Below are 10,439 nucleotides of genomic sequence, written 5' to 3'. Positions count from 1 at the left end.
TCTCGCACTCCCCACGGTCTCTCTCTCTCGCTCTCTCTCTCTCTCGCTCGCTCCGCCGCCACGGGTCAATAAGGTATCTATATACATGCATCAATGCTGCCGCAGCCAGGCACACAGGCACTTGCAGCGTTTCAATAAAATGTAATGCTAAATAAATACGAAATCTATTTACTACCAAAGTCACCGCGAATTCTACCGAGAATGCCCACGCTAGCCAGCCGATTACGGCTCGAGCGGGCAGCGTAACATCGGGCAGTTTTCGGGACACGTACACAGGCTCGGCTACGGTGGACTTATCATTATGATTATTATAAACTTATTATTGCATGAATTCAGATACGTATACATGTACTGACATGTAGAACACATCTGATAAAAGCGTGACGACTTGTTATTTTATGTTCTTTAAATAATAACTCGCCGCTCGCGCCGTTCCGCGGCACAAAAACTCCCCGAGCCAGCCTTTGTTTGAGATAGCATTTCGATCATGCCCGGTCGCCACGTGAGCGCGGGGGAGGAGAAAGGCTGGAATGTCGCGCTCCGCCGTCTTCGTAAAAAAAAATTTGCATATATATATATGTGTGTGTCAGTGTGGCGGCGTATTGTAGAATTAGCTACGTGTAAATACTGGCACGGCCACGCCAGCACTTGCTTGCACGACGTGCCGTCGCCACGGGCAGCGCGGGGTCAAGAGGTTGGTTTATATCTCGCACGTACGCAGCCAGGCGCCGTCACGGCGGCAGCGCTTTTGGAGATAGCATCTAGACCGCGCCAGCCCACGTGGAGCGCCGTACACGTCTTCGTTAAAAATATATATATATATATATATATTTGACAATGCATAGTGTTATATTGTTGTGTTTTCTTTTATCAAATGAGAATAAGTAAAGAAACGAGTTTGCTGCGTCTCAGACAATCAGTTCCTTTATTCAGCAGTTTAAAAAATCTGGCTTCTGATTGGTGGAAGTTAACTAACAATCAGTCATCACTCGTATACATTATACATAGTATTAATAGCAGAAGTGTCATAATATATATTATGATATATATATGTGTTATATGACATAATGTATATTTATGATACTCCTGATGATGGTACGTAGCAAGCGTATGGTTGGTATGTGGGTATGGCTGGCTGCAAGCGCTAGTGTGGTGGGCATGATAGCATGGTCACCTGTCCGTGCTGTTATAGGGAAATCAGGGCAAACCCGTGTATGCGCTGGCCGAGCTACAGTGGGGCCCTCTACGAGAAGCAAAGGAGCGAGCTTCCAAGTATTGGTATCTGGGACCACTCAAGCGCAGAGCAACGTACGTCATATCTGTGATGAAGGTAATTAAGCTGCAATTGTGACTCGGTGATACACATATGTTCCAGCTTTGTAGATGTACAGTATATAGGCAGTTGAACGCGTTTTTTTGTGTGAAAAGCTAATTGGTAATGGAAGAGGTGTCCAACGACAAACCCGTGGATTGCACTACACGGGAAATTTCTCGGCACGTTAATCCTTGATATAATTCGATTCAGTTTCCACCAATCGGAGCGCACGCTCCCAAGGCAGGCACCATTGTTAGACTTGTTCCTCATATTTTTCCACGTGAAAATGACCCGGAATCTGCCCAACCAGTAGGCCAGTGGTGCAGCATGCTAGGTTGTAAGTACTAGCAGGGCACTGCCTTTAAAACAAGCTAGAACAGTGGTGATGATTACTAAAAAAAGGTGCTGATCACTTACAGGAATGGCCGCAGTATGTGAGAGCCAAGCTGTCATACGTGCTGCCATGTGAAGGGTGTTCTAAGTGCTACGTGGCACCTCCACCTCCTCCCCCACTCAGGTGGTGGCAGTCAATCCTCCGGACAGAGTCTAATAAAGGTGAGAGAGCTATGGCGAGACTGGATTCATTTGTTGATGAAACTGTGTGGAGAGTGCATTGGGAAGACTGCTGAACTCTCAACTGATTACTGAGTCCCACAATAACCATCTTCACAGTAACACGTGGTGCTTGATTAACCAGTTTACCTTGCGTGATTGAAATAATTAGTAAAAATATGACGTTTGAAAGCTTATACCTTGGTTGGATGAGGCTGGTTGTGCTGCTATTTTGAACATTATCTCACGGCCGATTGTTGCAGTCCCCACCAGCCGAGACTTCTCACAGGTGAAGAATGAGGAATGCGGAATGTGGCACGACCTTGATATTGAGACCATTAACTTCTCTGCTGCGACCAATAATGGACTCCCTAAAAGCCAAGACGTGCGTAGCTATTTGATTTCATATGCTAAATGTAATACTGTCGCCCCTCTAGTGATCTCAAAGTGAATTTCCTATACCCTACTCGTTTGTTGCAGAGCGAAGTTGATTCTATGACGCTATCCGTAGGATCAGGCGCAGTGACAAAGACAGACTTCATCAAGCATGGGTTAGTGATAGCATGAACATATCAAACGAGGATAATACTAAGTACTTATAAGTACTATCCTCTCTTGAACATTGGTATACATATGTTGTACATGATGTAAGTGAGCAATTAGTCACTGTGTAAGAATTGAACCCTCATAAAATATCAAACATTCATACATGAATTATAAAATATTAGTGATAACAATGTAATTATTGTGTAGCATTAACTAACTTAGTATCACTTATGGTAATATATAGATTGTAATAATACCCGTGTCAGATTTGATATCTGATAGAAAAAACACCGTTTTGCTGTGACCACTATAGCATGTTTTTTTCCGGTTAGATTCCAGAGGCATTCGCGGCCCGTAGAGGCAGCCCACGTAACTGAAAATGACCACAAATTGGTTGCGCGAGAGTTCAGGTTGGAACCGGAAGGACTGGAGGACGAGGAGAAACAGGCGTGGTACACGATCGATTCTGAAGACTATGAAGCCCTGCCCGTTCACGTGCGCCTTCTGCCAAAACGCATCCAGCTCTTCTGCAACCCGGAAGCCACGTGATCATGTCACACATCCTACGTCTCATTTCGGGACCACCCGTGGTGTTCATAGTTCATCGGTGATGCCGACAGGTTAACATCCAAGCCTTCAAGGCTAGCTGTCGTGTCTGTATGCTCAGGAGGGGGACAGAGAGAGAGAGAGATGGGAGATATAGTCTTTCTTTACGTTTCTGATAATGAGGCGATGTGTAACATTTTATCCATTCACTAGAGTTGATATGGTATATGTATATCAGATAGGTCATATAGTCTCTTGCTGTAGAAATAGCCGGCTTAAATGGTTAACAGGAAGAGGTATTGTCATTGGACTCTAGATAAGACTAAAATGTCAAGGACTCATTGATCAGGAATTGTGCAGAATGTATTGTATTAAATATTTTACATCACATAAATAGAAGAAAATCTTTCAATAAAATTGGAATAATTTTTTGTATAAATTTATTGTGATTTTCTTTAGAAAAAAAAACCGATTATAACATAGGTGTGGATTTTGCTTTAGTCTAATAAAATATATGCACTATGACAAAGATTAGAGAAGTTATTTCAAAATTTATTACACGAAAATGCACACAAAATATAAAATGTAATCTATATCATCAGGATTAATATAATAGACTGGAAACAAAGAATTACGTCTGTTATGTCACTCCTGATATAACGTATATAATCATTCCCATTTCTAGACAATACTGTAGCCTATATCTACGTGTATAAAACTCGACCTAAACGATAAAATATCACTAGGGCACGAATATAAAATTCTACATTACAAAAATCACACATAGAATCACGTGTAGCCGGTCTGTCTTGTTTTTTACCAGATACAAAATGAAAACGTACCAGCCCCTCAGCTCATGTCAGTTTGATTGTTCGATATAATCATTTTACACTGAAAGCCAATTCATTTATGATTATCCATTTTAATGGAATACCTTGTGGCCGACCTTGGTAAATATGATATTCAGCTTAGCAGTATAAAATCAGGAGTCTATCAATAGTCAATAATCTTTAGATAGACTCCTGATTATATTTTACATTTTAATATTTTAACAGTATTGCATGAATCGCATGCTGGTGGGAAAAGAAACACGATCTACAAAACCTTAGCTTGATGCAGAAAAATACATGCAATATATTTTATAATCAATTGGTTAGTTTGCCTTCTAAAATGATAATGATTTTTACCCCTTTGCCCCCCTCACAGTAAAATTACCCTTCATGATCACAATGGGAAATTAATGTAACTCCATCACATACCATAGTCAATGTCCTTAATCAATTGATATGACATGTAACCATGAATATTATAGGCTTTTAAATCACAGTTATTGAGTATACTAATTATTCCTGAGTTAGGAATAACAAAGACTAAAAGTCGAGTCAGAAGATTTACCCATCATCTTTTTATCTCGTAAGTTTATTGGATAATAAGATTATGTTTAATGGAAAATATGAGCAGTATATAAATTTCTACTAAAAACATCCAATGCGATGCTTTTCATGATAATTTCCAAATATAGCAGTGCACAATCTGTATATATAAATCTATAATATATGTGATACAAGTACCAATATTGTACTGCACTATAAAATAATGTCCTTATCACAAGTTGTTAGTCTTCACATTTTTATATATATACCTCTTATATCACTACGTATTTAGTACGCAAATCATCAGCGTGGCTGTTGTAGAATCGTTTAGGAATTTACTTTCTGTGAGAAATTTCAGACCAAAACAATTAGCAACTTATAACACTTTCTGCAAACTAAATATAATAAAGCTGCCTATATGCTTGCCAGCACAATATATTTGGAATCTCCAAGCCGTAGAATTGTTAGACATTGGATGATATACTGCAAGATCGCACATGACCATCACTACCACTACGACTTTAATGTGCACAAAACTACATACTGTACATATATGTGTGTGATCGGGTGTGTGCATCTGTGTGCATAGGAATGGAGATAGTATTGCAACTGCCCTGATTACGTTATACACCAAAGAGAGCTCATATGAACAAACATAGTCATATAAATCCCTTTAACCATTCCTTGTGCTTCCTTAAAATTTAACATGCTAATTATAGTCTGTGTGTTCATCTGTCTATCTAAATAACTATATAGCATGCAATTGTCCCCCTAATTTTGCTAACTACTTGTTTACAACTAATGTTAGTCCTGTTGTGGATTCGTTCTGCTTACAGTTTCATATTTCTCATAGCAGCTATGGCCATCTCTGGTCTCCTATCCAGTCCCAACACCATATTTTTGACCTATAGCACATAGATTAAAATAAGTGAGCTTTCATGAGACAGCCTTTAGAATTTCTAGCAAAATACAAATTTACATGTAACCACTTATATATTTTACCCTAAATACGTACAACTTCTAAAATCAAATATACTCAACTATATTCCCCCATGACCCCAAAAGTGAGATTAAAAGACAACCAATCACGCCATAAAATTAAGTCATATTGGGGGTCAATTACTCTCAAGAATTGGTGATTAGTTGCAACTCTAGGCTGACCCTTGTTACACCAGTAAAGGCAAACATATTGACGATAATCAGAAATCAAATAGAATCAGATTGAAGCAGTACCTGCGATGAATCGATGATTACAGCACCCTTCCTGCATAGACTGTCGCTCATAGCTTTAGTTTCATCCAGGTCTACACTTTTGAGAGCATCAGCAACAAGTGCAGTGCTGAAGCCAAAGTCTAAAGAATCCTGTGCTGTATGACCTATCACAGAAACGTTGTAGATTTAATTGGATTTTAATTTGGAGCCAAACCCAATCCACAATCACTGAACACACATTGCAACAATTTTACAATTACAATGCCTACACTGAAGTGAAAGGAAGAATTTCCAGCAGAGTGCTTCACAAGCACGACTATTGCATCCACAGATTCGTAAACCAGATCTAGAAACTCATGATAAAAATTGAAGAAAAAAAACATGTCAAAATAATTCAATACACAAGTGAATTGGTACAACAAAGACACAGCTGCTATACACATACTAATACTAACAATACTAATACTAACAATACTAATACTAATATTACAAATACTAACTACATGACCGATTCACTCAGTTCTAAACAATTGGTGGCGACATCATCGCTAGCATTAAAACTTATTAGGTGTGCAACATTCTTTACTGCTTATTGTAAGATTGTAATTACATTATTGTAATAAGATTATTTTATTAGAACACCCACCAACGCACACATCCCAGGCAATGCCGCAAACGAAAACATGGGTGACGCCCTTCTCTTGCAGCTTCTCAGCTAGAGGAGTCTGCGAGACTTTCTCGTTATCCCAGAAACCGGAGTAGCTGTCTAAGTCCGGGTTAATACCCTTATTTATTATCACAGCATCGTTTGGAACCTGTGTAAGAAGCAGATGGTTCATTAGCTTAGCAACAAAATTTCATTGAAGTGCGATGATTGCTTTAACGTGCATGCATGGTTGTTTCACCAAATTATGGCATTTAAACAGTTTGCCAATCACTAGAAGTCAGCCAAGAACCAGATAACCAGACGTACACTTGAGATTTACAGATAGAACTCCCACACAAAGGTCACGGAGGAGCAAATTTTGTAGAACTCATTACTTTCATCTAGCATATTAACAGAGCTAGCTTCACTAAGTCTAATTGAGTTGTATTACTAGATATCAAGTAACCAGCACTTGCTGTCTGAAGTTAGTTCGCGTACACACGTCATGCCAAGCATTCACTCTTCTAGACCACACAGATACACTGGACGCGCTGCGCTCTACCTCAAATATTGCTATGACGGGGGTGCGACAATGAGGTACTATATTTATTATTTATTATATGCTTTCTTATATTATATAACATTCTATTATATTCAATTTTATTTTTTAATCGATTTGCGGCACTCGTCGACTGCAGTCGTACGATTACTGCTCTGCGAGTGGTCATCGTGTAGAGAATCAACCCACACACACTGTAGCCGCGTTTACACGTAGCAAGAAATCCGGTATTTAGCGTTCACACGAGGCAAAATACGAGGCCCAAGAAATACGGTATCTAAACAGATCCGGTATTTCATGTAAATACGAGGCTTCCCAGACCCCGAATAATTTGCCGTGCTTGAGAAATACCGGATTTCTTGGACCGCGCATTTCCTCGTGTGAATGCCAAATACCGGATTTCTGAAGCCGCGTATTTTATAGACTGGTCTGCGCTCGACAGTTCCAGTGTAACGCGAGTGGCACTGTCGAGCGCGGACCAGTCTACGTATGTTATCGGCAGTTGGTGCGCATTGCATTGTTTATTTCGTATTGTTTGCTTGATTTTTTAAAGCTGCTCGCAGCTCGCAAATACCGTATTTCTGGAGCCGCGAATCAGCGTGTCAACGCTCGGCTGCGTATTTGTCTCAGATTCAGTATTTCGCAAATACCGTATTTCATAAATATGAGGTCTCGTGTGAACGAGGCTATTATCAACAGCTGTGAACATGTTTGTTGCATGAGACTCACAGTGAGACCGCGGTGAAGCTCCGCTCCCCAGCTTCCCTGCACGCAGTGCCGCGGCCACATCTTCTGTTGGCACTTGTACTTATCGTCGAATGTCACCGTGTCAAACAGCTGGACCTCTGCTGCTGGCTGGCACATGGGGAAGAGAATATTTGCTCACATGCAACGACACACATGCAATGTATTAGTGTCAGCTTCCAGCATTCTTCATGTCTGTACATCCAACACGTCTTAGTGCATTGAAACCCCGTATTATAATAATGATATATGTGCACACGATATACATGTGATGACTCATAAAATCTGACCAAGTCTTTACACAACATCAGGGATATATGGGAAAAGATTTCTAAAACTTGGAGAGTAACCTCCATATGTTAAAGCTGGGATATATGTCAGGAAATTAAGATGATACCATTAGATAGCCAGTATTCAAAAAGAGAATCTTGCCTACATATTATACCAAAGTTCTGTATTTTTTTACGTACCTACTACCGAATGATACCTAAGCTCATAGTTATTATTAAATATATATGTTACGATTCAAATATCAATCACATGCCGTTGTTTGCTTCTAAGATACATGAAGGTGAATAAAGTCGACCCTTAGCTAATGCTTACCTTACAGCTTGAACCCAGCTTCCTCAATGATAGGTTATCAAAGAAGGAGCAATGGTTGGGTGGATGCCAGTCCTTTGTCACCGCAACAGTGTTAAATTTCACATCAGACAATAACCTTCATAAGAACAGATACGGTTCATTGAAAAATTCCTTAAACGTGCGTATGTGTCATGCACACAGTAATAACAGTTGCAATATTTTGCGAACTCATCAAGCTATCCCTTGAAAATTTGTTCAAACATTGATATAGTAACAGATCTAACGGACCGATTTATTAGTTGTGATTGATATGGATCACTGCTATCCACATGAGCTATTTCTGGTCATTGCCCTGTATTAACCTCTAAACGTTTTACACCATGCAGGCATTCATGGTTACTTAATTAGAATGTTAAACATTCAGCACGCGCCTTATGATGCAGCTAATGAATCATTACTTTATATTCCTAAATAATTATTGTGGTATATCCTCATTAACTAAGTATTCTATAAGTCTATAGTATGTATAGATATAGTATATAATATTATATACGTTCATGTTATCATCTATCACTATTCTAAGAATCAACATGATGGAAATGCACTGCATAAGCATACTTGTTGATCACTGGCACTACTGCACTAGCCTCTTGCTTGGCCGGACAGTTGATAAGCGCCAACGATCCCGAAATGAAATCATTCTGGACATCAACGACGATGAACGCGCTCACTGGATGGAGAATCTTACAAAACCGAAAAACAAAAACATTACAACACCATATATGCAGAATCAGCTATTTACAAAACAGAATGAAAAATAACAAAACACCGGACGTAAGATCAGTGATATACGCAACGGAGCCAGGCACATTGAAACACCATTTTATCTAGAATCAGTGATGAACAAAAAGGAACCAGAAATATTACAATAGCTGCTGTAGAACCAGCGACGTAAAAAAAGAACCAATACCCAGAAATAATACAACACCTGATGTATAATCATGATGTACCGAATAGAATCAGGAATTTAATTCATACATGCATAGTCTGTTCGGCATAAAATGTGATGACAATGATATGTGTACCAGTGCCTACCAGTGCGTTACTAGACCATTAATTTAACTATAAAATATAATTCCATTTTGAAGCTCTCACAAGCACATAACGTCCTCAATTTGGTGGCTTCAGTGCAGCAACCTTGGAATAAGCCATTCAATAGACTAATATAATAAGTCATGCAGCTACTGAAGTAAATTAGTTTCACAATTAATAGGGAATAAGAGGGAAGTCATGGAAATAATTCTGTCATTATTCACCCCTGAATATGTTGTAGCAGGATGCACAAGTACATTAACCAGCTGTTATTGCATTCCATTAATACCTTGTGAATCCAGTTTTTCCAAAGCCTTGTGAAACAGTCCTTGTCGATACCCGAATCCTGGAAATGATATGAGAAAATTTCGATTTTACACACACATTCACACAAAAATAGCATTTACCAATCACACATGTATAACCTCAACAACAACTAATTCATTTCTGTCAATTGAACAAAGAAGGTTTTCTACTTTTACACAAAAATCCTTATAATTTTGTAATTGCGATTGTCACTGACCAAATTTGAGCAATGTGGAGTGCCAAGATATAGCCTGGTCATCCAGATTCCCCATTTCACTTATATTATCGACATGTGAAATATGGTGGATGATTTACTCTACACATTGATTAGTGCTTGCATACATTTAACCAGGAGCGTATAATGACAAAGGAGTAAGACACCGATTTGGTACTGATTTCACTACTTTTTGTCGTACGAGTTCGATGTGAATAAAAATACAAATGTATACAAACATGAGCTTCTTTTGTTCACTGGTCCTTATTCTATCTTCCGGTAGTATTACAAACCGCGTAGCTTCCTTCGTTTTGACATAATTCGTACTTTTCCACGACATGGTTTTCACGTTAGTTACCGTATTCTGGCGAGGCCACCCTCTAAATTCGCACACACAGCTCTTGAATGAGCCACGGCAGGGATCGCGTTAGGCAGCGCCAGCGGCAACTGTACGCGGGCTAGAGATAACGGTTGCTATGCAATTAATGCAAAACACATGTGCGAAAAGCTACAATCGACTGGAGCGTCAGTTTACTCATAACGATTCATACACATCATTCCTCCGCGGGTGAAGTAGTTCAGATATTTTACCAACGCAGCGTTTATTTTTTAAAAAACTGCGGGATTAAACCATAAAAATAAGGCATTCTAACTATAGTTTAAATGTAAAATAGTTTTAATTTTTAAACCCAGCATGGGTGCAACGCAACTTAATTTCTAGGCGAATTTTCTGCACTCGACTAGGCTACGGC

General features: G+C 39.3%; 2 protein-coding genes across 2 annotated transcripts in view; one reads left to right on the top strand and one right to left on the bottom strand.

Moving 5' to 3' along the window:
• LOC106805065 (acylglycerol kinase, mitochondrial-like) overlaps positions 1-2,758 on the top strand; it is a 7,610-nt gene extending 4,852 nt beyond the window's left edge. Inside the window, exons 4-7 of the mRNA XM_014806539.1 lie at positions 1,193-1,330; positions 1,735-1,870; positions 2,348-2,418; positions 2,746-2,758. Of these exons, the coding sequence (XP_014662025.1) occupies positions 1,193-1,330; positions 1,735-1,870; positions 2,348-2,358 (285 nt within the window). The 3' untranslated portion in view covers positions 2,359-2,418; positions 2,746-2,758. The remainder of the gene's footprint in view (positions 1-1,192; positions 1,331-1,734; positions 1,871-2,347; positions 2,419-2,745) is intronic.
• Positions 2,759-3,490: 732 nt separating this feature from the next.
• Positions 3,491-9,513, bottom strand: LOC106805063 (pyrazinamidase/nicotinamidase-like; the record flags this gene model as incomplete). Its single annotated transcript, XM_014806538.1, is given in 8 exon segments — positions 3,491-4,674; positions 5,167-5,237; positions 5,566-5,708; positions 6,191-6,359; positions 7,479-7,604; positions 8,097-8,211; positions 8,694-8,818; positions 9,457-9,513. Coding segments are annotated over 8 exon segments (813 nt in total), but the record flags the coding sequence as incomplete, so codon positions are not given.
• Positions 9,514-10,439: the final 926 nt, after the last annotated feature.

Source organism: Priapulus caudatus, unplaced genomic scaffold (genome assembly GCF_000485595.1).
Source record: "Priapulus caudatus unplaced genomic scaffold, Priapulus_caudatus-5.0.1 Scaffold98, whole genome shotgun sequence".
NCBI lineage: Eukaryota > Metazoa > Priapulida > Priapulimorpha > Priapulimorphida > Priapulidae > Priapulus > Priapulus caudatus.
Note: the sequence above shows the minus strand (reverse complement) of the source record. Positions and strands in the feature narration are given on the sequence as shown.